Here is a 25,495-nt window from a genome sequence, read left to right as displayed (position 1 = left end):
GTTCATCTCAATCCACCTCATTAGACCCCTCCCTTGCCACCTATCTCTGCCCCCAATCCACAGGACGCAGGGTCCAGGGTCCAGTCCTCTCCCCAGCCTAGCTGCCTCCTCTGACCTGGCCCCAGCCTGTCATGATCCAGGGCAAGGTGGCCCAGGTCTAAAGCACAGTCTGCTCCTTCATCCCAGCTGCTCCTACGGACAGACACCGAGATGTGAGTCTCTCCCTAGGATCAGCTGGATGGGAGATGGGAGTCAGATGGCCTTGGGACCCAGCCCTGTTGCTGCCCCAGGTAGCTGTGTGACCTTGTGCAGGTTAGCTCCTGAACTCTGTGGCTTTTCCTGTCCTCCTGGGTGCATAGGCCAACCCTTCTGTCATTCCCACAGCTGTATCTGGGAGCAAACCAGATTAAGTCAGAGTGGGAAATTCCAGCCTCTTCCAGGCTCTTCAGGAGGCCCATCTGATCTGGACACTGAGGAGGGTCGGGCTCATCTCACAGGCCCAGCCAGCCATGGTCACTAACGTCCGGGCCACCTATGCGGAGGCATCATCAAGTCCCGTTACAGCTGAGGTAAATGAGGCACAGAGTGGGGCCTGCTGCCTGGCCCGAGGCCACGCAGCAGGTCTTGGACGGGTCTGTCTCCTAAAGACCCAACTCTCGGAACAATGTTTGTCGGGTCACCTCCCTCCCCAAGTCCAGAGACCTCTGAGACGGACCCAGTCCGGGGCTTCCACTCGGCCCCCTTGCTTGGTGCTGGAGAGGCCAGGGCCTGCCGAAGCCCCGCAGCAGTCGTCACTCGGATGGAGGGGCCGGCCGGGTAGGTGTGCAGGCCAGACCCGAGCCGGCCCCCGCGCTCTCCAGGTGGGGCGGGACCGTCCACCGGGGGCGGGGCTCCCCGCAAGGCTCCTCCCCGCCCCCGCCCGCCCGCCCCGCAGAGCCGCCGCCGGGGAGCCCAGTTGCCGAGGAACTTTTCGCGGGCGCCGGGCGTCACTGAGGCCAGGGCGTGACGCGAACTCGCGGAGCGGCGGCGGCGGGCCGGGCGGGCCGCCGGGAGGAGGCGACTGCGCCATGGACGAGCCACACTTCAGCGAAGCGGCCTTGGAGCAGGCGCTGGCTGAGCCGAGCGAGCTGGACGCGGCGCTGCTGACCGACATCGAAGGTGCGTCAGGGCCACTGGGCTCCGCGCGAGTGGGGCGCGCAGGAGGCGCCGGCTTTTGTATTCCGGGGCGGCGGGGGGCGCGGAGTGCGGGCGCGGAGCGGGGCGGGGCGCGGCGCTGGCGCTGGCTCCGTGCGGGGCGCGCGGAGCGCCCCGCGTCTCTGCGCCGAGCGCTGCGGGCCTCGCTGTCCTGTCCGCGCGGAACCTCCCGCGCCCGCCCTGGCTGTTCAGGCCGCTCCGGGTCCTTGGAGGCTCGGCGCTGGGCACGTGCGCCTCTGGGCGTCCCGGTCCGCCCCCCGCGGCCAGTGAGTCCTCAGCCCCTAGGCGGCTGCGGCGAGAGCCTGGGACCCGGGCATCGCCGAGGCCCCGCCCCCGCTCCGGCCTTGACGTCAGCGGGAGGTTATTCTCGGTCATTCCCTCCGGCCCGAGAGTTCAGCTCGGCGCAGGAGCTCTTGCGCAGGCGCGCGGGCGCCTCCAGCCCCTGCCCCCCAGGGTCCGGTTCTCCTAGCCGGCGCAGGGCATCGGTTCGGCACACATTTACTGAGCATATACTAGGCCCCGTCCTAGGCACCAGGGGTTCACAGACAGACCTGGGCTCCCCTTTTCTTGGAAGCACAAAAATCGCCAAGGAAACCCACAAACGGATATTTAGTTACACCTTGTGGTCGAGCCGGGGCAGGGCGACAGCTTCCGGTAGAGCGGTGGGGTGAGACCTGAAAGTCAGCCCCAGGACCCGCTGGGAAGGATGTCTTCGCCGCAGAGGGCACGGCGAGGAGTTGGAGATTCACAGGTGAGGCTGGGCAGGTTGGCAGACCGAGGACCCTTGTCGGCAGGGAAAGGAGGGAGCAACTGCGCCGGCTCGCTTACACCTGTGGAAGCACCGCTCTGATTGTTCTACAGAGAAGTGGTTGGGGGAGACGCTGAAGCAGGGGCCAGTTAGGAGGCTGTTGCCCACTGTGCAGACAGCAAATCCCAGCCCCCCTGAGTTGCCTCCGAGGTTGCTGTGTTGCACTTTGTTGATGGGGAAACGGGCCAAGAGCACAGGACCCAAACCTCCCACAACCTGTATAGACACGTCCATGACGCCTGTGGCCACTCTGGGGTTAGCAAAACGGACACCCACTCCTGCCTTACTGCAGCCTTGCAGATGAACCCAGCTGGCAGGGCCCAAGAGTCGCCAGGTCCCCTGAGAAGAACGAGGGTTGAGAGGAGGGCCAGGCAGCCCTCGAGTCCAGGATGGGGAGCTGGACTGGATCCCAGAGGCAGTGGGGAGTCTTGGGGGAGGGGTTGGGGCAGGGCAATGCCATGCTTGGGTTCTGTGCCGGAAGTTCCCTCTAGCTGTTGGGGTGGATGATCACAGAACGAGTAGAGAAGACTCATTCAGCACTTACTGTATGCCAGGCACTGTGCTGACCACTGAGTCCTCCCAACAGCCCCAAATGAGGGCCTTGAGGCACAGAGAGGTTAAGTGACTTGTCCCAGGTCACACAGCCAGAGCATGGCAGAGCCAGAATTCAAACCCAAGCTGTGGGCTCCAGAGCCCAAGCTCTTAACCGCTGGGCTCCTAAAAGTGTGTGCATGTGTGTGGGGGGGTGGGCAATAGATCAGGGGACCCAGGAGGCTACTCCACATGGAGGTATGCTGGGGGTCGGGGAGGTGTCATAGGTCACACAGCCACCTCCCCATCCCAGGCAAGAGCCTTTGACTCATGAGACTGAGGACCGGCCTTGAGCCCCACCCAGCCCGGGCATCTGCCTTGACCAGACTCTCTGTCACGCGACCAGTTCTTGGGGTGGCACTTTCACCAGGAGTCGCAGGTTCTGTGCCGAAGGCACTGCCCCCGCCACAGTGCACCGTGACTCCTGGTGAGTCAGTCTGCTCCCGGCCTCCTCTTCTTGTTCTTGCTTTGGGGTCCTTTGTGGCCGTGGGCAGAGGGCATGTGAGAGCTGTCCCGTGCGAGCGTTGGGATCGTTGTGGGTTCCGGGGCGGTCCTCACCTCCCTGCTGGTTAATTCACCAGGTCTCGAACGTGTACTTAGTGCAGAAGAGGCGAGTGGAGATGGCTGCTTGTCGGGGCCCGCGCATCTCCCGCGGGTGGGCCTGGGGCTCCAGCGCACAGCCTGTAGTCATCTCTGGCTGGGCTCCCCAAGTTCACTCTGTCTTTGCACCCCAGGTGTCTGCCTTACGACATCTTGCCCACCGCTCTGCCCAGTACCTGAATCAACTGCACGGGCCGGGCCTCCTGGGGTCCAGGCCAGCCTGGTGGAGAGGACACACAGGGGCCACCCTGCCCCCAGGCCTCTCCCCACGGTCTCTCATGCCCAGTTGTCTGCCTGGCCCCACCAAGCACGGGCCATCCTTAGGAAACAAGCTCACGGTGGCTTACAGCCCAGCTCCTGGCCCTGGCGTGCACCTCCTCAGCTCCCTAACAACCGTGGCTCCCCAGTGCCCCGAACTAAAGTCCCCTTGTCCCAGCATGGCGTTCGAGACCTGTACGGTGGGCCAAGCCTGCCCTCTGATGATTCCCGTCCCTCCAGGTACCACCCCTCAGGCCCTCACGCTGCTGCCATGTTCTGCCCCCGTGCGGTGCCCCTGCCTCGTCCCCACGGCAGAGCCTTGGAGAGGCCTCTATCACCAGACACGACCCACTCTCCATCCCTCTTCCTGCCTTTGGTACCCGGCCTGCTGACCGGAAGCAGAAGGCACCCCCCCAGCGTGGCCATCTGCTGCCCTCTCGGCTGCAGCGGCTCCCCTGGAAAGCGGGGGGGGGGTGAGGCTGTAGATGGGGGTGGTTCCAGCCCTCGCGCCTCTGAGGGGCACAGAGAGAAGCGTGCCGGGAGCTCCCTCTTTCCCGACGGTGACTGGACACAAACATCCTGAGTGACCTGGTCAGCCCCAGGCAGGGGCCTGGGATCCGGACTTTGCCCAGCTGATAAGCGCAGGCCAGGTGAGAATGACTGCGCCGGCCAGAGGAAGCATCTCTGTCCTTGTGTCTTGCCAGCTGCAGGCCCTGTGGATGTGCCCTTTGACCCCGGGACCTGAGTGGGGCTGCCCATCTGCACATGTGTTGGGAGAGGGGAGGGCCTCAGAAATGCCACGGTCACCTCTTCACCCAGTGTGTAGACAAGGAGCAGACGCCTCCACTGCCCCCCAGCTGCCCAGCCTGTACGGCAGCCGAGGGGGTTAGCAGCAGCAGGAAGGCCAGGCCCGGCGGTGCTTGCTTCCCAGGCCAAGAACCTGTTGGAGACCATTTCTAGCTGGCGGAGGAGGGCCAGAGCACAGCAGGTGTTTCCGAGTCTCCGGCCATAGTTGATGCTTTGCTGGGCAGAGCACATCCAGGCAGCCTTGGGGATGCAAACTAAAGCACTTGGGAGATTCCGGTCACACAGTTGTGGGGACTAAGGAAGGCGACCAAAAGTAGGTGAAACGACAAAGCCCAGTGCTGGGGCTGCTCCGAGGAAATGGGCAGCATTGCAGGGGAGAGCGCCAACGGGTTTATCCTTCCAGAAAGCAGCCTGGCGGCTCTGAAGCAGCGTGCTGCCTTTGAAACAACACACCCACTGCAGGTTTAAAACAGCTGCAGTGAAACAACCGCGAAGGGGGAAGTATAATTAATGTAAGGGAGTGGCTAGCACTGTTTAGGCTGGAACGTTGCTCGGCAGGACGGGACTGCCCCCTGCACTGCCGCTGCGTCAGCCCCATGGGTTGTTTCCCAGTTGCTGGAAGGAGTCTCTACCCCAGGACAGGATGTTGGTATTGGTGCTGGCCAATCTGTCCAGTGGCCGTGCTCAGGGTCACTTGGTCCATGTAACTGGGAGCGGCGTGTGGAGCGGCACTGATGAGAGAAGAGTGCGAGGTGGTCGCCTCAGAGCAGGCTTTGAGAGGAGGAGGAGTTTGCAGGTGGACACGGGATAGTGGGAAGGGCCTTTGGGGCAGAGGGGACGGGCTGGGCCAGCGCACAGCCTTCTGAAAGCAGACTAGGAGAGCGAGGCTCACCGGGCTCAGGCAGCCAGGGACCAGCAGGGGTGGGGCTGGCCGTGCACACGCCCCTCGAGCTGGTCTCCTCTGTGCTCAGCCCCGCGCTGACTGATTGCGTGTCCCAGCTGGCTCAGGCCTTGACCCCGCCCTAGGGGCTCCTCTAAGGGCAGTTAGGAGGGCCTCGCAGCGGAGGTGGTGCTGGGGCTCCTCCTTGCACCTTCGTGCTGCCTCGCCTCCGTGTCCCACGCTGCACGCACGTCCTGACCTGGGGTGAGTGGTGGCAGCGAGGTGGGACAGAGCCAGGCTGGCCCTGGGGCTCACACCTGCCCCTGGCAGGCTGGGCTGAGGGCTGTGGGCTTGGGGGTTGGCAGGCCTGGGTTTGCGTCCCAGATTGTCCACTTGGCAGCCAGGGGACCTGGGGCCTGTGGCTTCCCTCTGAGCCTTAGTGACCTCGTCCGTCTAGAGGGCTCACGCCCAGCTTCCCCTGGGGCTCCAGCCCCGGGCCCGTCCCACTCCAGGAAGAGCCGGCACCCACTTGCACCCCCGGGCAGCCCTGCGCACACAAAGGGCAGCCTGTGCCCCTGCTGCACACTCACGGGCCGTGGACATGTGAGCCTGCCAACCGGGCTCCTCAGAGAGCAGCAGGGTGGGTGGCAGGCAGGGTGCAGCCCCCCTCCCCACACTGCCCTGCGCCCTCCATCGAGCGGGCGGAGCTGGGACGGGGCTGCTGCTTTGCACCGTTTGCCATTCTTCACAGCTGTGCAGACTTTGTGACCTGCTTGCAAATCCCTTTCCTGCCCGTTCCCTGAGAAATGGTCTCCTTGGCTCAGGTGAGAGACGAACGTGGGTTGGAACTCCAGCTCTTGACTGTCTCCCTGACCCCCACCCCCTTGACTCCCTCTGCTCCAGCCACACCGGCCTCCTCGCTGTCTTGACGTCACCTCCTCGGAGAGGCCTGCCCTGACCGCCTCCGTTTGTTCATGGTGCTCATCACCACCCATACCCCTGTTCCTCCCTGGATTTGCAGACCGTTGGTTACAGATGGAACACAAGCTCCATGAGGGACATCTTCGTGCTGTGTTCCAGCACCCTAGTGCCTGGTACACTTAGTAGACACTTAGGAAAGGGCAGTAGGTATTGCCACAGAAGCAGATCTGGGCTTCGTGGGCCAGGCTGTGTAGGGGAGGTGGTGAGCTCCCTGTCCCAGGAAGCGTGCAAGCAGGGTTTCTTCAGGGTGCAAGGCCTCGTGCAGTTTGGATGGGCCGGAGGCTCCCGTGACGGTCAGAGCTGGGCTCCTGTAGGTTCGTGGTGCAGGGCCCCTCCAGGATTTGCATCATGGCCTCACCGAATAAACACTCAGGAGAATAAAAGGCTGCCCCACATCTGCCTTCAGAGGGAGGTTTGAAGGCAAGCCAGGGAGGGGGGAGGAGGTTTCAGGTTTCCTGTTGGGTCCTGATAGGATCAGGGCAGGCTAGGAGGAAGGAGAGCAAAAGGAGCCAGGCTTGGGGGCGGGCAGGTGGGCCCACTGAGGCCGAGCTGAGCCTCCGGTCTCCCGATGTGCAGTGGACAGTGCATGCAGGAGCCACGCGGGCCTTGAGTCTTCCCTCATGCGGGAAGCCGAGTGCTCAGCTCACCCAAGGAGGGGCCAGCCTTTCAGACCCGCTGCGGGGGCGCTTCCTTAAACAATTGTGCACGCTGCGGACCTCTCTTGCCTCCTGGAATCCCCTACTCCGAGGCCAGGAGTGAAGGCTCAGAGAAGGGGAGTGAGAAGGGAGAAGGGCAGAAGGATGGGTCAGGAGCTGGGAGGACTGGACCCCTCGGGGCGGTCGGCCCTGGCCCCGGCCCTTCAGAGTCGCAGGCGAGTGTCTGCGTGTGGGCCTTGGAATTCAGGCCTCAGTGTCTTCCAGTCTCAAGGTACTGAGGTGAAGGAGGAGCCTTCCCAACAGCAGTGTCTTGTTTGTTTTTTGGGGGTGAGGGAGGGTGTGAGAGCCACCGGCTGAGGAGAGACGGAGCTGAGGATGCTAGAGAATTCTGTTGCCCTTGGCACCCCCTGCAAGGCCATGGAAGGACCCGGACAAAGGAGGATGGGGGGGGCGTTACCTCGGCTAGCCTCCTGGAGAGGGAGGGCCATCCGGGCCGGGGGTTCTCCAGTAGCCCAAACACCCTCGGAGGCTGCAGGAGACCAGGAGAGGGTACCGGGGTGGGCTCGGCCACAGTTGGAGGCTGGCCTGAGCCCGGGGTCTGCTTGGCCACAAAAGCCTGAGCTGGCAACCTGGGCTGCTGGCCAGTCTATGTTCACGTGTGTGTGTGGAACTCTGACCTTACACAGAAGGGGAGATAGGCCCAGGTACCCCTCCAAAGACCCCCAGAGCCTGTCACCCTACCACTTCCTCACCTTCTGTCCCAGGGATTGGGCTGCCTCTTGGACTCCCCGGCCCTACAGTGAATAAGTGAGTGAATCAGGCTTCACCCAGAGACTGCTAGTCGGGTGGGGGAGGGGGTGAGACCTTCACCGACCCCCATCCCAGACCCAGGCCCCTCTGCAAAGGGATGTCTGTGTGGGGCGTCAGCTCTGGTTGTTACTGGCTGGGCACTTTGGGGTAGGGGTTTCCCTTCCTCAGTTTCCCAACAGTGACCTGTTGTCAGGGGTCCATGCGGTTGGGTGCGGCAGAGGCTTGGATGCGGAGTTGGGGCACCCCTGGCCGGCCCCACGCCCGCGCCGCCGCGCTCTCGGAGGTGGTGGGAGCAGGGGACGTGATTGCCAGTAACCCCTGCGGACGTCGGCGCCGAGCGGGTTGAGGGACGGTGTCCGCGAGTAACCCCGGCCCCATCCGGCCCTGCGGAGCTCAAACCGAGCCGCGCGCCGCGGGGGTGGGGCGGGGCCCCAGGAGGCGGTGGCGCGGCCGCTGATTGGCCGCGCGCGCTCACCCCATGCCCGGGCCGCGGCCCCGGGAGGGCGTGGCCATCTGGGGGCGGGGCCATTCGCCGGGGGCGGGGCCAGCGGGGCGGGACCGGCGGCGCGCTCGGCAGCTTTAAAGCGCGGGCGGCCACGCAGGTGAAGTCAGCGCGCGGACACCGGCGGGCCAGCCGCCTGGACCCCCCGAAGGGCGGCGGGCGCAGGCCGCGGAGCCATGGACTGCACGTTCGAAGGTATTTTTTGGAGGACCCCACCTCTTTATTACAGTTTCCATCTGCATCGCGGGGTCCTCATCCCCGGTGCCCTGAGGGGAGGTGTACGCGCTCCCGGCTCTCAGGGGAACTGGCGGACCCCCCCCCCCGCAACCTCAGTAGTCACCCCCACCCCCACGTCTGGCGTGAGAGGGTGGCCTTCCCACATCCTCTGCTCCGCAGGGAGGAGGCCCGGTTGTCCTTCTGTCTCCTGGGGCTCCTAGGATGGAGGGCTTCTTGAGCTTGCTAGACAGTGGCCCCCTGGGTTCAGCCAGTTTTTCTTTCTGGGCCTCAGTTTCCCCATCTGTCAAAGGGGCTCATGAAGCCTGGGGAGCGAGCAGGTCCTGAAGGTGAAAGGTCTCTATGCCCCATGACCTGCACAAACCTCGAGGGCCCGCCCCGTGTTTCTGTTTGAGGACCAGGAGACTGAGCCTGGCACCCCCGTCTCGCTCTCCTGGAGGCCGTAGGGAGGGTCCCCTGCAGTCACTTTCCTGCCTGGCACCTGTCAGTAGGAGGGACTCAGGCGATGTTGACTCTCTCCTCCGTGCGGCCATCCTGCCACAAAGGGTCTCATCTGTCTTGTGCAGATGAGGAAACCGAGGCCCAATGAGAGGAAGCCCTAGCTGGAAGCCCAGGCTGGGGACCTGGGGTACACCTCGGGCTCCCAGGGTTTGCGCATGGATCCTGCAGAGTACTCTGACCCAGTGGGTGGCTCCCCCAGTGGGTTAGAGGGCCCGAGGCTGACCCAGCCAGGCTGCTGATCGCCAGCTGGGGAAGAGGGCCTGTGGCCAGGCTGGGGCCGCGGCAGGCAGTGTGTCCAGTCTGTATGAGGAGGAAAGAGGACAGACGGCGTTTGCTTTTGTCGAGGGGAAACTGAAGCCTGAATGGCCGGTCCCGAGGCTGCTTGGCTGCCGACGGGGTCTGGGCTTGTGCCCAGAACACACAGGGACACTCTGGTTGGCACACACTTGGCCAGCGGCTGGCTCTGCCCGAAGCCTCGGTCTATCCCACAGAGGAGTGGGCTGGCGAAGGCAGCTCTGAAGTCGGGAGTTGTGGGCCCAGGCCTCAGTTCTGCCTTCGCCTGGTCCTGGGGCAGGTCGGTGGGCCTCAGGGGGGCGCTGGGCTCGTCCAGTGTTGCAAGGCCATTTGACGCACCTGGCAGAGCTCCAGACGTCACAGGTGTCTGTGAGTGGGGGCTCCTGGGGGTGGCTTTCTGTTTCCGTGGCGTTGGTCCCACAGGTACACTGTTGGGTGGGGGTGGGGGGAGCGTGCAAATCTGTGACACCTGCCCCGCTGTTGCTCACACAGCTTCTCCTCCTTACCGCAGACATGCTTCAGCTCATCAACAACCAAGACAGCGACTTCCCGGGCCTGTTCGACCCGCCCTACGCTGGGGGCGGAGCAGGGGGCACAGAGCCCACCAGTCCATATGCCAGCTCCCCGGGCAGCCTGTCCCCACCTCCTTCCACGATGAGCTCCCCACTTGAAGGCTTCCTGGGGGGGACCAAGGCGACAACCCCACCCTTGTCCCCTCCCCAGCCTGCCCCCACTCCCCTGAAGATGTACCCTTCCGTGCCTGCCTTCTCCACGGGACCTGCTATCAAGGAGGAACCAGCGCCCCAGACCACCCTCCAGCCGCTGCCGGGGGCCCTCCTGCCCCAGCGTCTTCCGGCCCCAGCCCCACCGCAGTTCAGCTCTGCCCCTGTGTTGGGCTATCCCAGCCCTCCTAGAGGCTTCTCCACAGGTAAGGGGGGCGTGTGGAGGGAGGGGCACGGCAGGAGCACCAGGAGGAGGGTCTGCTGTGGTCTCAGTAGAGGAATTTGCAGGCTTTAGAAGTCGGGTCCCTGCTGTGCTGCTGGAGGTGCCCCTGTCACCAGCAGCTCTCAGGAAGCACCGCTTCCCAGCCTTCCAGCGTCCGCAGCAGATAGGTGCGGGGCTGGGAAGCGAGCAGGCTTGCATCAGAGCCCCAGGCAGGGACTGTCCCGATAGTAACCTGAGGCCATTCAAGGTCACAGGGTGATAAGTACCTGTGGGGCGGGTTGGAAGTGGGTTAGGGCAGCCTGTGTCCGCAGCTCCAGTCTTTATCTCTGCAGGGACCCCCCCGGGGAGCACCGCGCAGTCGCTGCCTGGCCTGCCACTGGCTGCCCTGCCAGGGGTCCCGCCCGTCTCCTTGCACAACCAGGTCCAGAGTGCGGCTCCCCAGCAGCTGTTGACGGCCACAGCCACCCCGACGGTGGCCCCTGGAACAACCACTGTGACCTCACAGGTCCAGCAGGTCCCGGTGAGGGGGTCTGGCCCGGCCTCAGGGAGGTGGTGGCCCCGGCCCCAGACCCACAGCCCACAGCTGAGCCCCCTCCCGTCCTTAGGTCCTGCTGCAGCCCCACTTCATCAAGGCAGACTCGCTGCTCCTGACGACTGTGAAAACAGATGTGGGAGCCCCCATGAAGGCAGCAGGCATCAGCTCCCTGGCCCCTGGCATGGCTGTGCAGGCAGCGCCCTTGCAGGTGGGCGGCTTGGGCAGGGCGGGGGGGGCGGGGGTGTTTATGCATGCATGTCCACCTGCTAACCGTGCCTGGCCCCGCAGACCCTGGTGAGTGGCGGAACCATCCTGGCGACTGTGCCGCTGGTAGTGGATGCTGACAAGCTGCCCATCAACCGGCTGGCAGCTGGTGGCAAGGCCCCGGGCTCGGCCCAGAGCCGAGGTGAGAAGCGTACGGCCCACAATGCCATTGAGAAACGCTACCGCTCTTCCATCAATGACAAGATCGTCGAGCTCAAGGACCTGGTGGTGGGCACAGAGGCCAAGGTGCGGGCAGAGGCCCTGATGGGGTGGCCCTGGGGAAGGAGGCACCTGGGGGGAAGAGGAGGCACCTTGGGGGAAGAGGAGGATGGGGCTGAACCTGGACAGACAGGCCTGGGGCTCCAGACCCCTCGGGCCTGGCGGCTCTGTTTAGCTGAGCTTCATGGAGGCCCTGTGCGGTGTGGGCTCTTTTAGGTGCTGGGGATTCAGCAGTGAACAGACAGACTGCTGTTCTGTTGAGCAGCTGACGTTCTGGCGGGGCGTCGGGGCGTCGGCAGACAGGACAGATCCGTGCTGGGGTTTGCTGGCCGGGCGTCGGGGCGCCGGCAGACGGGACAGATCCGTGCTGGGGTTTGCTGGCGGGGCATCGGGGCGCCGGCAGACGGGACAGATCCGTGCTGGGGTTTGCTGGCGGGGCGTCGGGGCGCCGGCAGACGGGACAGATCCGTGCTGGGGTTTGCTGGCGGGGCATCGGGGCGCCGGCAGACGGGACAGATCCGTGCTGGGGTTTGCCAGGTGGCATGAAAGAAAACGGGGCGGGAAGAGGGATGGTGGGAGTCGCAGATCTGAGTCGGCTGGTCGGGGAGGCCTCGCAAAGGTGATGCCGTATGTGAACAGAGGCCTGGAGGAGGCGAGGGGGCAAGGCGTGGAGGTGGAAGAACGATGGTGACAGCGGTTAGCCCGTAGGCTGTTGTATGCGTTTTACTTGGGAGGAAGGTTCTACTAGGGAGGAACATTCCATGTAGAAGGAACAGCAGGTGCAAAGGCCCTGAGGCAACTGTGTGGCAGAGCAGTCCCACCCCTTGTGCTTAGCTGCCCATTTGTCTGGCCTGACCGGCCACCTGTGCTGTGTCTCCTCCCTACCGCCTGCAGCTGAATAAATCTGCTGTCTTGCGCAAGGCCATCGACTACATCCGCTTCCTTCAGCAGGGCAACCAGAGACTCAAGCAGGAAAACCTGAATCTGCGTACCGCTGCCCACAAAAGCAGTGAGTCTTGGCTCCCCTCCATGCCTGCTCACCCTGCGAGGGCCCTTCACCCTCTCTTCGGCCTTCCCGTGGCCCTCAGCTCAGATTTGGGGCGAGGTGGGGTGTGTAGCCCTCACCCCAGCCCAGCTCCTCTCTGGCCCACAGAATCTCTGAAAGACCTGGTGTCAGCCTGCAGCAGTGGAGGCCACACAGACGTGCCCATGGAGGGCGAGAAGCCAGAGGTGGTGGACACCCTGAGCCCGCCACCCTCGGACGCTGGCTCGCCCTTCCAGAGCAGCCCACTGTCCCTTGGCAGCAGGGGCAGTAGCAGTGGTGGCAGTGGCAGTGACTCGGAGCCTGACAGCCCAGTCTTTGAGGACAGCCAGGTTGGGTCGCACGTCGTCGCCCCCTCCCTGTCATCCAGTGACATCCTCTGAGTTCCGGGACTGGGGCGTGTCCTACCTCCCATTTTAGAGACGGGGAGCTGGGCGGGGGTCCCGCAGTAAGGCTGGGGGCAGAGCTGATCCCTCCTCCTCTGAGCTGAGCTCTCTGGGCTGTGCTCACCCCGTTCTCACCGCCCCGCCCACCCCGCCAGGTGAAGCCAGAGCAGCTGCCGCCCCCCCACAGCCGGGGCATGCTGGACCGCTCCCGCCTGGCCCTGTGTGTGCTTGTCTTCCTCTGTGTCTCCTGCAACCCCTTGGCCTCCCTGCTGGGCAGCCGGGGTCCCGCTGGCCCCTCCGATGCCACCAGTGTCTACCACGGTCCTGGGCGCAGCATGCTGGGTGCTGAGGGCAGAGGTAGGACAGGCCAGCCTGGGCAGTGCGAGGGGGGACTCTTGGGGACGTAGATCCCGGGCCTGTGGGCTTGGGGCTCTGGACTTCCTGGGTGGCATGTCCCCAGCCTCTGTCTGCCCCCAGACGGCCTTGGCTGGGCCCCGTGGCTGCTGCCCCCACTGGTCTGGCTGATGAACGGGCTGCTGGTGCTGTCCTCCTTGGCGCTGCTCTTTGTCTACGGAGAGCCGGTCACGCGGCCCCACTCGGGCCCCGCCGTGCACTTCTGGAGGCATCGCAAGCAGGCCGACCTGGACCTGGCCCGGGTAGGTGGGAAGGTGCCGGGCACACCGTGAATCTCCCCTGTTCTCTCCACTCCTGTCTACCCTTCAGACCCCCACGGAGCCGCGGCACTGCCGGGGTTGGTGGGGTCGTGGCGGGGAGCCCAAGATGGAGGGCTCTCCGGGGCTAGAGGGGTGGCACGTGCTGGGGATGCTCTGACCCCACCTCTCTCACCTGGAAAACCTTCCTCCGCAGGGGGACTTTGCCCAGGCTGCCCAGCAGCTGTGGCTGGCCCTGCGGGCCCTGGGCCGACCCCTGCCCGCCTCCCACCTGGACCTGGCCTGCAGCCTGCTCTGGGGCCTTATCCGTCACCTGCTGCAGCATCTCTGGGTGGGCCGCTGGCTGGCAGGCCGGGCGGGGGGCCTGCGGAGGGATGGTGCCCTGCAGGTGGACGCCCGCACCAGTGCCTGCGATGCGGCCCTCGTCTACCACAAGCTGCACCAGCTGCACACCATGGGTATGGCGGGCGAGGGCTGGGCCTGAGGGCATCCCGCCACCTCTGCGCCACGCCCAGTCTCATGCCCTCCCATTTTCCAGGGAAGTACTCGGGCGGGCACCTGGCTGCCGCCAACCTGGCACTGAGTGCCCTGAACCTGGCCGAGTGCGCGGGGGAGGCCATGTCCGTGGCCACGCTGGCTGAGATCTATGTGGCCACCGCGCTCAGGGTCAAGACCAGTCTCCCCCGGGCCTTGCATTTTCTGACAGTGAGTAGGTGGTGGGCTTGGTGGGGGACGGGGCTCAGGTCTCCCTGGGCTGAGGGCTGCCCGGGAGAGGCAGCTGGTTATGGGGTGGGCTCCAGGCCCTCTGGGGTCTCAGCCCGGGGTCTGGTATGACAGCCTGCCCCTCTCGCCCACAGCGCTTCTTCCTGAGTAGTGCCCGCCAGGCCTCCCTGGCACAGAGCGGCTCAGTTCCTCTTGCCATGCAGTGGCTCTGCCACCCTGTGGGCCACCGTTTCTTCGTGGATGGTGACTGGGCCGTGTGCAGCGCTCCGCGGCACAGCCTGTACAGCGTGGCCGGGGACCCAGGTGCCTTCTCACCCTGCGCCTGTCCCCTGTCCCCTGCCTCTCTGCTGTCCCTGCCCACCCTGGTCTGTTGCCCCACCATCCATTGTCGCCACGGGGGCTGCAGGAACAGGGAGGCCAGGCTGGCTCTGTCTCAGTTGGGGCTCTTCAGAGGCAAACAGGAAGAGGGATTTGGGGGCAGGTGGTTGATTTGGGAGGTGCTTCCAGGCAACACCGCTGTGCTGTGAGGAGGTCAGGAAGGGCGTGTGCCCAAGCTAGGTTATCCTGTCCACGGGGTGGGGGAGGCAGAATATTTATCCCCCAGCTTTCATCCGTCTCAGAGCCAGGCCCCCCCGTGCCCAGGGAAGAGTCCTAGGTGCAGGGAAGTGCCTGTGCATGGGGAGGTGGGGCCCTTCTCCCCCGCCCCACTCACCCACTCCTCCCCACAGTGGACCCCCTGGCCCACGTGACTCAGCTATTCCGTGAACATCTCTTGGAGCGAGCACTGCATTGCCTGGCCCAGCCCAGCCCCGGCCCCGGATCAGCCGATGGGGACAGGTGAGTGTCCCTCTGCGCCTCAGCGGGCCAGGTCCCCCACCCCCGGCCAGTGGAGCTTGGGAAAGGCTACGTCCAGGGACCCGTGTCGGTGGCCAGAGCCGGGTCACCGTGGCCTCAGTTTCCCCACCAGCCCGGCAGGGGCCGGCCGCGCTTTGAGGAGCCAGGAAGCCAGGCTGTGCCGTGGGGGCAGGTGGGGAGGGCCGTCCGCTTCAGGACCCCTGCCACCTGTCCCGACGGCCAGTCCTCTCCTGCCACAGGGAATTCTCCGATGCCCTCGGGTACCTGCAGCTGCTGAACAGCTGTTCTGACGTGGCCGGGGCTCCTGCCTGCAGCTTTTCCATCGGCTCCGGCATGGCTGCCACCGCCGGTGAGCCCCCAGGCCTCCCCGCCCCGTGATGCCCTTGGGCTCAGCGCCACAGCAGCTCGGCCTTGGGTGCGGTGGGGCCGAGTTTCAGGGACCCCTCTGGCCCTGCTTCCTGCAGGCGCAGACCCGGTGGCCAAGTGGTGGGCGTCGCTGACGGCCGTGGTGACCCACTGGCTCCGGCGGGACGAGGCGGCGGCCGAGCGGCTGTACCCACTGGTGGAGCGCCTGCCCCGCGCCCTGCAGGAGTCCGAGTGAGCGCAGGCTGTGTGCTCGTGCCCCCACCCCGACCCGCAGCTTTGTTCTGTGCGGCTGGGGTCCCGTCATTTCTTTCCCGGGAAGCCAGAACCAGGGCAGGGGAAGCTCGGCGAGGGCCTGAGGCCTGGTCTGACCGTCATACCTCTGCCTTGGCCCCAACAGGAGACCCCTGCCCAGGGCGGCTCTGCATACCTTCAAGGCTGCCCGGGCCCTGCTGGGCCGTGGGAAGGCAGAGTCTGGCCCGGCCAGCCTGGCCATGTGTGAGAAGGCCAGTGGGTACCTTCAGGACAGCCTGGTCGCTACACCAGCCGGCAGCTCCATTGACAAGGTGAGGGCTGGGGCCAGGGGCCTGGCGGATCTTGGGGCCTTGGCCTTTCCACTCCCCGGACGGTCCCCCTTGGGCTGCAGAAGACTGCAGGGTCAGCCCGACAGTACAGGACTGGGGGCTAAGGTTTGGGTCCAGGGGAGAGTGGCTGCCCCCCTCTGGCCTCAGTGTCCCCACCCCCGGAGGACGGCTGGGGTGAGCTGTGTGGCGGGGCCTGGAGAGCGGGCGGCCCCGCGGTGCATTGCTGTTGCATTGCACGTGTGAGGCGGGTGCAGTGCCTCGGCAGTGCAGCCCGGAGCCGGCCCCTGGCACCATGGGCCCCCACTCTTCCCTCCTAGAGCCAGAGCCCCCTGACCCCTGCCCTGCCCACCACCCCAGGTCATGCAGCTGCTCTTGTGTGACCTGCTCCTTGGGGCGCGCACCAGCCTGTGGCAGCGGCAGAAGCCGCCGGCACCCTCCCAGGCCTCACCGGGCCCGGGCAGTGGGGCCCAGGCCTCTGCCCTCGAGCTCCGTGGCTTCCAGAGGGACCTGAGTGGCCTGAGGCGTCTGGCACAGAGTTTCCGGCCTGCCATGCGGAGGGTGAGTGGCCATGGGGCCCTGGCTTGCAATGGGGATGTATGTGAGGTGTCGGGAGGGAGCGGGGTCCTGGCTGGAACCTCTCCTGGCCCCTCCTGCCCAGGTGTTCCTGCATGAAGCCACTGCCCGGCTGATGGCAGGGGCCAGCCCGGCGCGGACACATCAGCTCCTGGACCGCAGCCTGAGGAGGAGGGCCGGCCCCTGTGGCAAAGGAGGTGAGAAGGACAGCTGGCCCAGGTGGGAAGGGCCACACGGCAGGTGGAGGCTGCAGAGGGAGGCTGTGTGTAAGACACACAGAGACCGAGGGACTTGGTGGTGGCTCCCTGATGGGAGGCCTAACCTGAGAGTCAGTGGGGACGACTGTCCTTTGTGGGACACGCGACTGTGTACGCGGTCTGTGCTCCAGGGGCAGGCACGGAAGGGGCGAGGCTCCGTGCTCCGAGACCGAGGGGGGCGGGGGGCGGGCGCTGACTAGCCTGGGGCGGGGCCGGTTGTCCCGGGGGGCGGGGCAAGGATCCGAGCCCCACCCCCGGCGCGGCCCCGCCCCTGACATGCCACTCTGCGTGTGTGCAGGCACGGCAGCGGAGCTGGAGCCGCGGCCCACGAGGCGGGAGCACGCGGAGGCGTTGCTCCTGGCTTCCTGCTATCTGCCTCCCGGCTTCCTGTCGGCGCCTGGGCAGCGAGTGGGCATGCTGGCCGAGGCGGCACGCACGCTCGAGAAGCTCGGTGACCGCCGGCTGCTGCATGACTGCCAGCAGCTGCTCATGCGCCTGGGCGGCGGGACCACCGTAACCTCCAGCTAGACCCCCGCTGGCGGCCCAGCCCCAGCGCCCCTGTTTCTGTCTCGACGGCCGAGGGCAGCGCCGGAGATCCGGGGTCCAAGGCTCGCCCACGGAGTGCACTGTCCCTGGAGGGCTGGAGACCCTCGGGGACTTCCGCACTTGACCTTGGGGCCTCCCCAGCCCGCTCCAGCCCTCGGTGAGCGGCGGCCGGGATGGTGCTGGCCCCTGGTGGCCGGCCGGGGGATTGCCGGGGCCTGGCCGCCGCCGGGGGGTCAACTGTTACGCGCGCCGCCGCCGATCCTGGGCTTTCCCTCTCCGTCCAGAGGGAAGAGGGGTGCGTCTCACTGAGCCGAAGGGCCCTGCCCCCGGCGCCTCCCTCCCATCTGGGGAGACCTGTGCATAGTGTAGATCGTGGTGCGCCAGCCTCCTGGCCTCTGAGGTTCCAAGTGTTACTTTGTCTTTTGCAAACTTTATTTTCATAGGTTGAGAAGTTTTATACAGAGAATAAAAAATGAACTTATTTATAATCTGGGTTTTGCTCCTTTGGGGAGGGGTGTGTGTGCTAACCAGAGGGGATTCTTTGGGCCATCCGTCCCCCCAGCACCCAGGCAAATGCTTCCCATCCCTACCTGCCCTTCGGTTTGGGAGGCCCAGCTTTATTCCCTCCAGCTGACTTGGGTCCCACCGATCACGGGGCCGCATGTTTGGGCTATATCATCCCCTAATCCTTAGGGCCCATATGGTCTCAGCTGTGCCTCCTTGCCTCCTCTCCCAGCTTCTGCCCCCTTCAGGTCCCGGGATGACATGGGAGGACAGCTCCATGTCTTTGGGGATCTGTTGTGACAGCAGGAGCTACAACCTGGGTCTCCCTGTGTGTCTGGGTGTCAGTCTCCCCTGCCTGACCCCTGTCCCCTTCCCGGAGGTCACGTGGGTGTGGCTGGGCAGCAAGGGCTTCTTTCCTGTACCTGCAGTAAGGTCCCCAGAGCCCAGCCCTCCCCTCCCCTCCCCTCCCCTCCCCTCCCCTCCCCTCCCCTCCATTCCAACCTCTCCCCCAGAGCCTGGCCCCTCTCCCAGCAAAATCGGGTCAGAATCCACGGGCTGCAGAATTCCAAAACAATCGTCGTATCTTTATTGACTTTTTTTTTTTTCTGAATGCAATGACTTTTTTTACTCTTAAGGAAAATAAACATCTTTTAGAAACAGCTCGATACACACAGTCTTCAGTGTGAAGCAGTATCCTAATAGGAACACTAGTGTTAACATTTACATCTCCGTATATATTATATATATGTATAGTATACATATATACACACTATGTAACGAGGCCGGGGAGAGTACGCACGTTCACCGTTTTACAGTCATATGTACAGGAAGTTTCTAGGGCGGCCCCGGGCTGGGGCTGCATCAGGCCTATCGAAGCGTGGACAGAGCTGAGGACACGGACAGACAGGCGGACGAACTGGCGGGCACTGGCCCGGGCGGTGGTGGCTGCTTGGGGAAGGAGGCAGCGCCGGAGCCCCCTTCCCAGCAAGGGCCCCGTGCTGAGGGGCACACGACGCACAGCGGCGACACACAGGAGAAGTGAGCATGTTCCCAACATATATACATTCTATGTGACATATATATAGAGGGGCACACAGGTGTGTACATGGATCTAGCGCTGTCTCCGCTCCCGTGCGAGTGGCGCTGCGGCCCCCGGAGACGGTGGTCGTGCAGAGGGTCGGTCATGCGTCTGCCGGGGGTGCACTCTGGTCGCGACTTTTAGTTTTGCGCTCCCAGGCTGGGCTCCGGGGACGGGGCGGACTGGAAGGGAGACGAGCAGAAGCCAGCGGGAGCCAGTCCGGCCCACGCCCGGGGAGCCCGCATCCCCTGAGCACGGGCCCCAGGCCCCCGGCCCTCCCGACTCGCACGAAGGTTTTGGCCAAGGCTGGGAAGGAAGGGCGCACAGCCTCCGGCCCCTCCTGCGCCGGACAGGCTTCGGCTCCCCCCGCCCCCAGCCTCGTTCCAGGAGACACGTCCTGGAGGGAAGCCAGCCTCGGCCTCTTCGGACCCCACCCCACTCCCAGGGTGCCCAGCTTCGTGCCAATACCGACCCACGTAGAATGTGTGCCACGTCGTCCTGAAACTTCCAGGGGGAGAAGCGTATCCCCAGGCTAAAGGCCTCCCACCCACGCCGGAGCCTGGGTGTTCCAAGGAGTCTGGCCGCTCCGCGGGCTCCCCTTCTCCAAGCCTGGCCGGGGGATGGGGGCGAGAAGGCCCTGTGCCGTCCGGTTCCGGGAGCAGACGGATCCGGAACCTGTTTTCTTCCCGACCGGGGACCACTAGTTTCCGCCCGAGGAGGCCAGATCCAAGATCCGGGTTCCGGATCAAGGATCGGCTCTGGACCCGCGCCGTTAGCAGCGCAAAGGCGCGGGGGCTGCGCCGGCGGCTCCTCTCCTCGGCGTCGGCGGCGTCGGCGGGCGGGCGGGCGGGCGGGCGGGATCCGGCGGCTCCTCCGGCCGGGGGTGGATTACAATGGCAGCCTCTGCGGGGAAGAGACGCGCGGCTAGTTGCTGACTGCGGGGCACCTGCCGAGCAGTCGACTCCTCCAGACCCGCCCCTCGGCCCCGACCCCGCCCGCTCCTCCAGAGCGAGGCCCCACCTGCAGCTTTGCCCATAGGCCAGTCCCCGCGCCCCGCCCCGCCCTGGACTGGCCCCGCCTCCCGCACGTGCGGGCTGTATAAGTGGCCGGGGCCCACCCGTGCTGATCCGCCCCCGCCTGGTCTGCCCGGAGCCGGCGTTCCCGCGCCGGGGCTCCTCTCCAGCCTGGGCCCCTCCAGGGGAGGCTCGCGGTCACCCACCTTATGTTTGGGGCATTTCAAAGAAAAGTTCTCTTCGATGAATATGCAACCTGTGAGCAAGAGAAGTTCGTGCGGTCAGAACGGCGTCTTGTCCGGCCGGGTGGGGGGCCCACCGCCCCGGACGCCCTCAGCTGCAGGTTTTTTTTCCAAAGAGTAAGTCAGCCTCTGCTTGAAATCGGACCCAATCCGAACTCTGTCAGCCCTCCAGCCCCGCTGGCCTATCTGTCCTTTACTCTCCTTTCCCCTCCCTCTGGAACCCCCTTTTGTCATGGGGAGGCCTCCCCACTCTCCCCCTCCCCCTCGCCCTCCCCCGCTGTGCTTTGCTGGGCCATACTGGTCACTCCCTCCTGGTGGTCCGGGCTCAGCCCCTAGGTAGGCCTTGATGACACCCAGGGGGTGCTCAGTGAACGTGCGTTGACCAGCTGGGACTGGGGGTGGCACTTCCAGAGGCATCGTGCTCGGCCGCCCCCCGCAGCCACTCTGAACGTGGGGAGGAGGGCCAGTCACCCAGCCCCAGCCCCTCTCCTGGTGTCTGCACTTGGGGAGCCAGGGCCCAGCTGACAAAGTGGCCTGGGGCCCGCTCTGCTAGCTCCAACGTGGGCTGCCTAACAAAGGGCGCAGGGTCAGTGGGCCTGGGCAGCTCTGGTGCCCCGCGGTCTGAGGGTCTGGCCCAGACCCCTGGAGAGCCCCACGGAGGACCGTACTTCCAGACCCGGGTCGGGCAGGTGCAAGGTGCTGACCAGGGGCTGGGTAACTGCTGGGGGGCTCCTGCCTGCCCAGCTCACTCCCTGGGTTCTCCCCGCACCCCCCTGCTGCCTGGAGCCAGGTCCCCCTCCCCTCTGGCTGCTAGGCTCACTAATCCTGCCCCCTTCTCTGGCCACTGTACCCCCTCCATGCCCCTCCCTCACACCACCCCCTCCGGGCTCTGCCAAACTCTCCAACCCTTAGGCAGATACCTCAAGTTCAACCCCAAAGGGAGCTGCACGTGTGGGGATTAACCGCCCCCCACACCCGGCCTTGCACAGCCCCTCTGTGAAGGAGAGAGGGGGCTGCCCAGCTGGGCCTGGTGGAGCGGGGAGGCCATGCAGAGCAGAGAGGAGCTGGCCCAGCTGGGGCCCCAGCTCATCTGGGTCCACCAGCCTCAGCTGAGCTGCCGGCTGACTACGGCCACCTGGGTGAGCTCAATCTGGCATGCGGCAGGGCCCGCCTGCCCACACACCCCCTCCTGAGATGTGCTGGAGGCTGGGCCTGGAAGGTCCGGTGGCTGATACACCAGTGGCACAGCCTGCCCTGCCAAGGGCCTGCTCACTGAGCTGGGGACGCTGGCCACCTCCCTCTCCCCGCTCCTCCCAGCACGGCCCTGCTTCCTGTGCTTGCAAAGCCTCTGAGGCGCAGGCTCCATCTGCACCTGCAGCCCCTCTCTCCGGAATGCAGGGCTCCGTCACAGGTCTGCTCAGGCCAGCATCTCATCTGCCCCCTGCAGCCCTACAGAGAGCTCTACTAGATGGGGAATTTCTCAAAGACATCACTGGAAACAGTTTGTATCGCTCCAAGCCTGGTATATATGTCGCACCACAAGTCAGCTCCTGCCCACCTCCCTTGACCTCTTGAGGACTGGCTCCAATGTCACCTCCTCCTAGAAGCCCTCCTGGATTCCCTCCCAAATCGGGATGGATCTCTCAGCACAGTCTCTCCTTGTCTGGTCTCCGTAACTTTAGGCAAGGATCACGGTTTTCCTGTCTGTCCCACTGAGACATGAGCCCCCAAGGAGGCTGGGAAGCTGGAACACCGGAGAGGACAGTGCACAGGATGTGGAGCCGGCCAGACGGTGAGTCACCCCCTGGTCCTGTTCCTACAGTGCTGTGGCCACGGGTAAGATAGCCTGTCTGTGAAGGTGCCGCTGGAGACAGTGCAAGGCCTGGCACGGGGCTGGCAGAGCGCAGGCGCAAACCTAATCACTGCGGGAGGAGAGCTGCAGCCCGCGGCACCTGTTCCTGGAGGTCAGGCCCGGGGTCTGGTGAAGTGGCGGAGTCCACATTACAATCTGGTTCCCACGGCCCTCAGGGCAGGGTGTGGAGCCAGAGCGGCCCCCGTGTCCCGCTCCAGCACGTTCCTTTCCTAAGGTGCTAGCGCCTCAGCCCTCACCAAGGAACCGTCACCGCTCAGTCCCGTGTGTGCTCCTGGGGGTGGCTCGGTGCGGGCTGATGCCAGGAAGTGGCATTCAGGTGGGAAGAGGGGTCCCTGGGCTGTGGGAGCAGCGAGGGTCCTGCCAGCAGATGCCTCTGCCCTGCCGTCGTGCGACAGGGTCACGATAACCTCACCCTCTTCCAGGGCAGCAGGGGGCGGGGGACAGAGATTGCGGGGGCTGGCCCCCAAATCGGACCGGGGCTGCCCTTTCCGGGTCGTGCTTGTGATCTCACTCCCTGCTCCAGACAGCTGCAGAAAGAAATGACTCTAACCTCAGCTGTATAGATGGGGAACTGAGTGCAGAGACATCGGTGGACTCACCCAGTCCACACCTGAAGCATGCCACCAGGACTGGGGGCTCCGGGCTCTCTGGCCCAGGCCATCAGTATGCCACCTGCCTGGTGATGATAGGTGCTCGATAAATGCCCGCGGGTCAAGTGAGCGAGGGAGTGGAGAGAATGGGGCAGGTGCAGGGGAGCCTGGTCCTGACTCCAGGGCCCACCGTCCTGCTTAAACCTTCCACAGCTGTGCCGTGGAGCCAGGGGGAGTCTGTCTTGAACTTCCTCTCCTTCTGTCTCACTCAATTTTTGTCACTGAACTATCTTTTCTCCTTTTTCTCCAACCCAGTGAACTATTCAGCCTTTTTCCAAGGCCCAGCCCAGTAGCCCTGCTCTTGGAGGCCTGAGACCCTCCCGAGCTGTAGGCACCCCTCGGCAATGGCAGCTCACATACAGCTTTCCACTTTGTAGTTTGTGCTTCTGGGCACTCCTCCAGCAGGTGGCTGGGGACTGACGTGTCTCCTTGTCAGCAGCACTGCCCAGTACAGGGCCCGGCCGAGAGACACGAGAAGGTAAAGAATTGCTGGGGCAGGAGAAGAGGGAAGCCGACGGGTCAAGTGGGGTCAGTTCGAGGAGCTGTGCCTGCGTCCCCCGACCTTCGGTCTCCTTGGGCTGGCTCTTACCCGCATCGCTGGCACATGGGTAATGGTAGGTGTGGATGCATCCTTTGTGGCAGCACCCGATAGTGGCCCCGGCTTCTTGGCAGCTGGAACAAGTCTGGCGAGGAGAGAGGGAAGACAGGTGAGTCTGCAGCTGAGGGGCCCGGCCCCCACCCCTTCCTCCCCGGGGGCCCTGGAAAGGCAGCTTGGAGGGAGGCTCAGGATGGACATCCACAGGGTTGGTTTTGTGGCAGCCGCCAGCCTGGCACCTTGGGCGGGGGGAGCTCTCAGGGCGGGAAAGCAACCATCTTGTGGATAAGCCTCGGCATCCCGCAGGCCCGGGCGAGCCCCGGCTCAGCCACTGTGTACCGCCTGACCTCAGCCAAGCAACTCCGCTCCTCCCGCCTCGTCCATACAGGGGGGACAGCGCCTGCCTTATGGGACAGTCGTGAAGGTTAAATGGGCAACTCCGTGTGCCCAGTGGATGACAACGCACGGGGCCAGTCACCGCCCGGCTGTGCCCTCGCCTGCCAGCTCCTCCCCACAGCCTCCGGGTGGGCAGCTTCATGGACGCCACTTCACAGTGAAGCTGAGGCCCCCACTCCAGGCGGAGGTGATCCGGGCTCAGAACGAGCACTGGACCCAGAGTCGGCGCTCTACTCAGAGAGACCGCTCACCCTGCCCAGGACCCACGAGGAGGAAACAGCCACTGCCTGAACGCGGGGCTCATGTAAACCCTACGCCGGCCGGCACTTCAACTGGCCCACTCGGCCTCTCAAAAGCCAAAACCGTGGTCTGCGCTTGGGGGCTGCCCCAGGTTGGGCCCAGCTGCCTGCAGGGGGATGTGCCAGGACAGGATGGCGATGCCAGGAAGCCCCTTGGAAGCAAAACCTGAGGCCTGGGGAGGGACAGGCTGGTCCCCAGATCCTGCAGACCCCCTGTGCAGCAGGGGAGTGAGGTTTGGGAGGGGGAGGGGGGCAGGCCCCCGCGCGGAGGCTAAGCCACTGTAACCAGTAACTGCAGTTCGTGACACACCAGGCACACGTGGAGGCCGCCTCCTGAGAACACCCCGATGGCATCAGCGTCCCTTTATTTTATACAGGTGAGGGATGAGAGCTCAGAAACGCCGAGTAACTTGCCCAAGGGCACACAGCTTAAGAGCAGCTGGGTGGGCTTTGAGCCCAGCAACGCCGCTGGAGCACAGGCTGGCGGTCATGGTGCCTCACTGTTCGGGGTGGGGGGCAGGGGTGGGCTCCTTCCCATGCCAGGGACTGATGGGGACCCCACCCCCAGCAGGTGGGAGGCCAGGAATGAGTCTTCTCACGCCCTTCCTGGGCCTAGCCTGAGAAGCGCCTGGGAATGTGCGTTCTGGAGCCGAGCTGGGGTGGGGAGCTAGAGTGGGGGCTGGGGGTCGGCCTGGAATATCCATTCCCTCAGGATGGCAGTCTCCTTCTGGTCAGGACTGAGCCTCCTAGGACTCTGTGGCAAAGGTGTGATGGAGGAGTGGGCCCCCAGACCGGGCCCAAGTGGCCCTTGATGGCTAAACAGCGACAGTGGGCTCCTCTGGTGACGGCCTCACGCCACCCCGCCTGCACTGAGGAGGCCCCCAAACCCTTGAGACAGGCATTTTAGATGTGGAGAAATGGAGATACGGAGAGGCCTTGGGCCCTTCCGACCCCAGCGCCCACGTTCTGAGCTGTTCCCCTGGGTGGGTGATGGGGGGCCTGGGAGTTTGTGGGGAGAGGCAGCCTCTGGGCAGACTAGGAAACTGAGGTCCCTGGAGGTGGGCACAGCACGGCTCAGGGCGGGTAGGTGTGTAGGGGCCCCCAGAAAGGGACACAGAAGGAAGAGGGGTGACCCCGGGCCTGTGCAGAAGTTCTGTTCCCGCACATCCAGAGTGCTGACGGGTGTGAAGGCCGGGGTCCAGCTGTCCCCGCAGCTCCACCCTGCTGACGGGCTTCGGCGCCCCGAGGCTCACAGAGGACGGTGACTTGCTGGGGTCACAGAACTGGCTCTTGGGGCAGAGCTGGGATTGGAACCGGGGTCTGCCTGACTCCAAGGCTGCGCGCCACCACCGAGCTCCGAGGCAGAAAGGGTCTTGGGGGGACGGGTGGCCCACGGAGGTCTGGGCTTGTCAGTGGTCAGGGGGCTGAACCATGACCTGGGAAACCCCAGACCCCGCCCGTCTTTGCAGGCAGGGTGTCCTCCAGGTACGGGCGCTGCTTTAATGAGCTCCACCTGGCCCGGGACCACCTCTCTGGCAAGGCGGCTGGTGACCACCCCTGTTCTGACTTTCCCAGGGATGCTCCCAGGGTGGGAGGCCGCTGGACCATTTTTGGAGGATGGCACAGCGGGCAGAGATGGGGCGACTGGGCCAAGCTCCAGCTCCGTGACGTAACAGTCGCATGACGCCAGGAAACTGCGAGGCCACTCGGCCCCCCGGCTTCCTCCCCAGGCCAACAGGAGGTTGGTGCAGTGAGGTGAGACCAAA

The 25,495-nt window shown here is 64.9% G+C and overlaps 2 protein-coding genes across 8 annotated transcripts in view; one reads left to right on the top strand and one right to left on the bottom strand.

Annotated features, from left to right (window-relative positions):
• Positions 1-778: 778 nt before the first annotated feature.
• SREBF1 (sterol regulatory element binding transcription factor 1) lies at positions 779-17,567 on the top strand. 6 transcript variants are annotated; one of them, XM_032615582.1, is made up of 19 exons: positions 779-816; positions 9,840-10,044; positions 10,394-10,581; positions 10,667-10,804; positions 10,885-11,106; positions 11,974-12,088; positions 12,233-12,453; positions 12,663-12,864; positions 12,985-13,163; positions 13,375-13,636; positions 13,717-13,883; positions 14,036-14,204; positions 14,630-14,738; positions 14,996-15,105; positions 15,221-15,353; positions 15,520-15,685; positions 16,061-16,261; positions 16,362-16,473; positions 16,832-17,567. In XM_032615582.1, exons 2-19 carry the CDS (start codon positions 9,861-9,863, stop codon positions 17,059-17,061), a joined length of 3,108 nt encoding a protein of 1,035 aa, XP_032471473.1. In that variant the 5' UTR covers positions 779-816; positions 9,840-9,860; the 3' UTR covers positions 17,062-17,567. The 6 variants fall into 6 exon arrangements, with proteins under 6 accessions (XP_032471473.1, XP_032471469.1, XP_032471468.1 ...); XM_032615578.1 differs by lacking the exon at positions 779-816 and adding an exon at positions 938-1,158 and having other exon boundaries at positions 9,628-10,044; positions 12,031-12,088; XM_032615577.1 differs by lacking the exon at positions 779-816 and adding an exon at positions 938-1,158 and having other exon boundaries at positions 9,628-10,044.
• A 572-nt stretch (positions 17,568-18,139) lies between these two features.
• RAI1 (retinoic acid induced 1) overlaps positions 18,140-25,495 on the bottom strand; it is a 105,600-nt gene continuing 98,244 nt past the window's right edge. For both annotated transcript variants that reach the window (XM_032615575.1, XM_032615576.1), the window contains 3 exons: positions 23,029-23,122; positions 19,881-19,930; positions 18,140-19,564 (listed from right to left, as the gene is read on the bottom strand). In XM_032615575.1, coding sequence (XP_032471466.1) covers positions 19,550-19,564; positions 19,881-19,930; positions 23,029-23,122 — 159 coding nt within the window. In that variant the 3' untranslated portion in view covers positions 18,140-19,549. The remainder of the gene's footprint in view (positions 19,565-19,880; positions 19,931-23,028; positions 23,123-25,495) is intronic.

Source organism: Phocoena sinus, chromosome 20 (genome assembly GCF_008692025.1).
Source record: "Phocoena sinus isolate mPhoSin1 chromosome 20, mPhoSin1.pri, whole genome shotgun sequence".
In the NCBI taxonomy this organism is placed as follows: domain Eukaryota; kingdom Metazoa; phylum Chordata; class Mammalia; order Artiodactyla; family Phocoenidae; genus Phocoena; species Phocoena sinus.
This window is presented reverse-complemented; position numbering and strand designations above follow the sequence as displayed.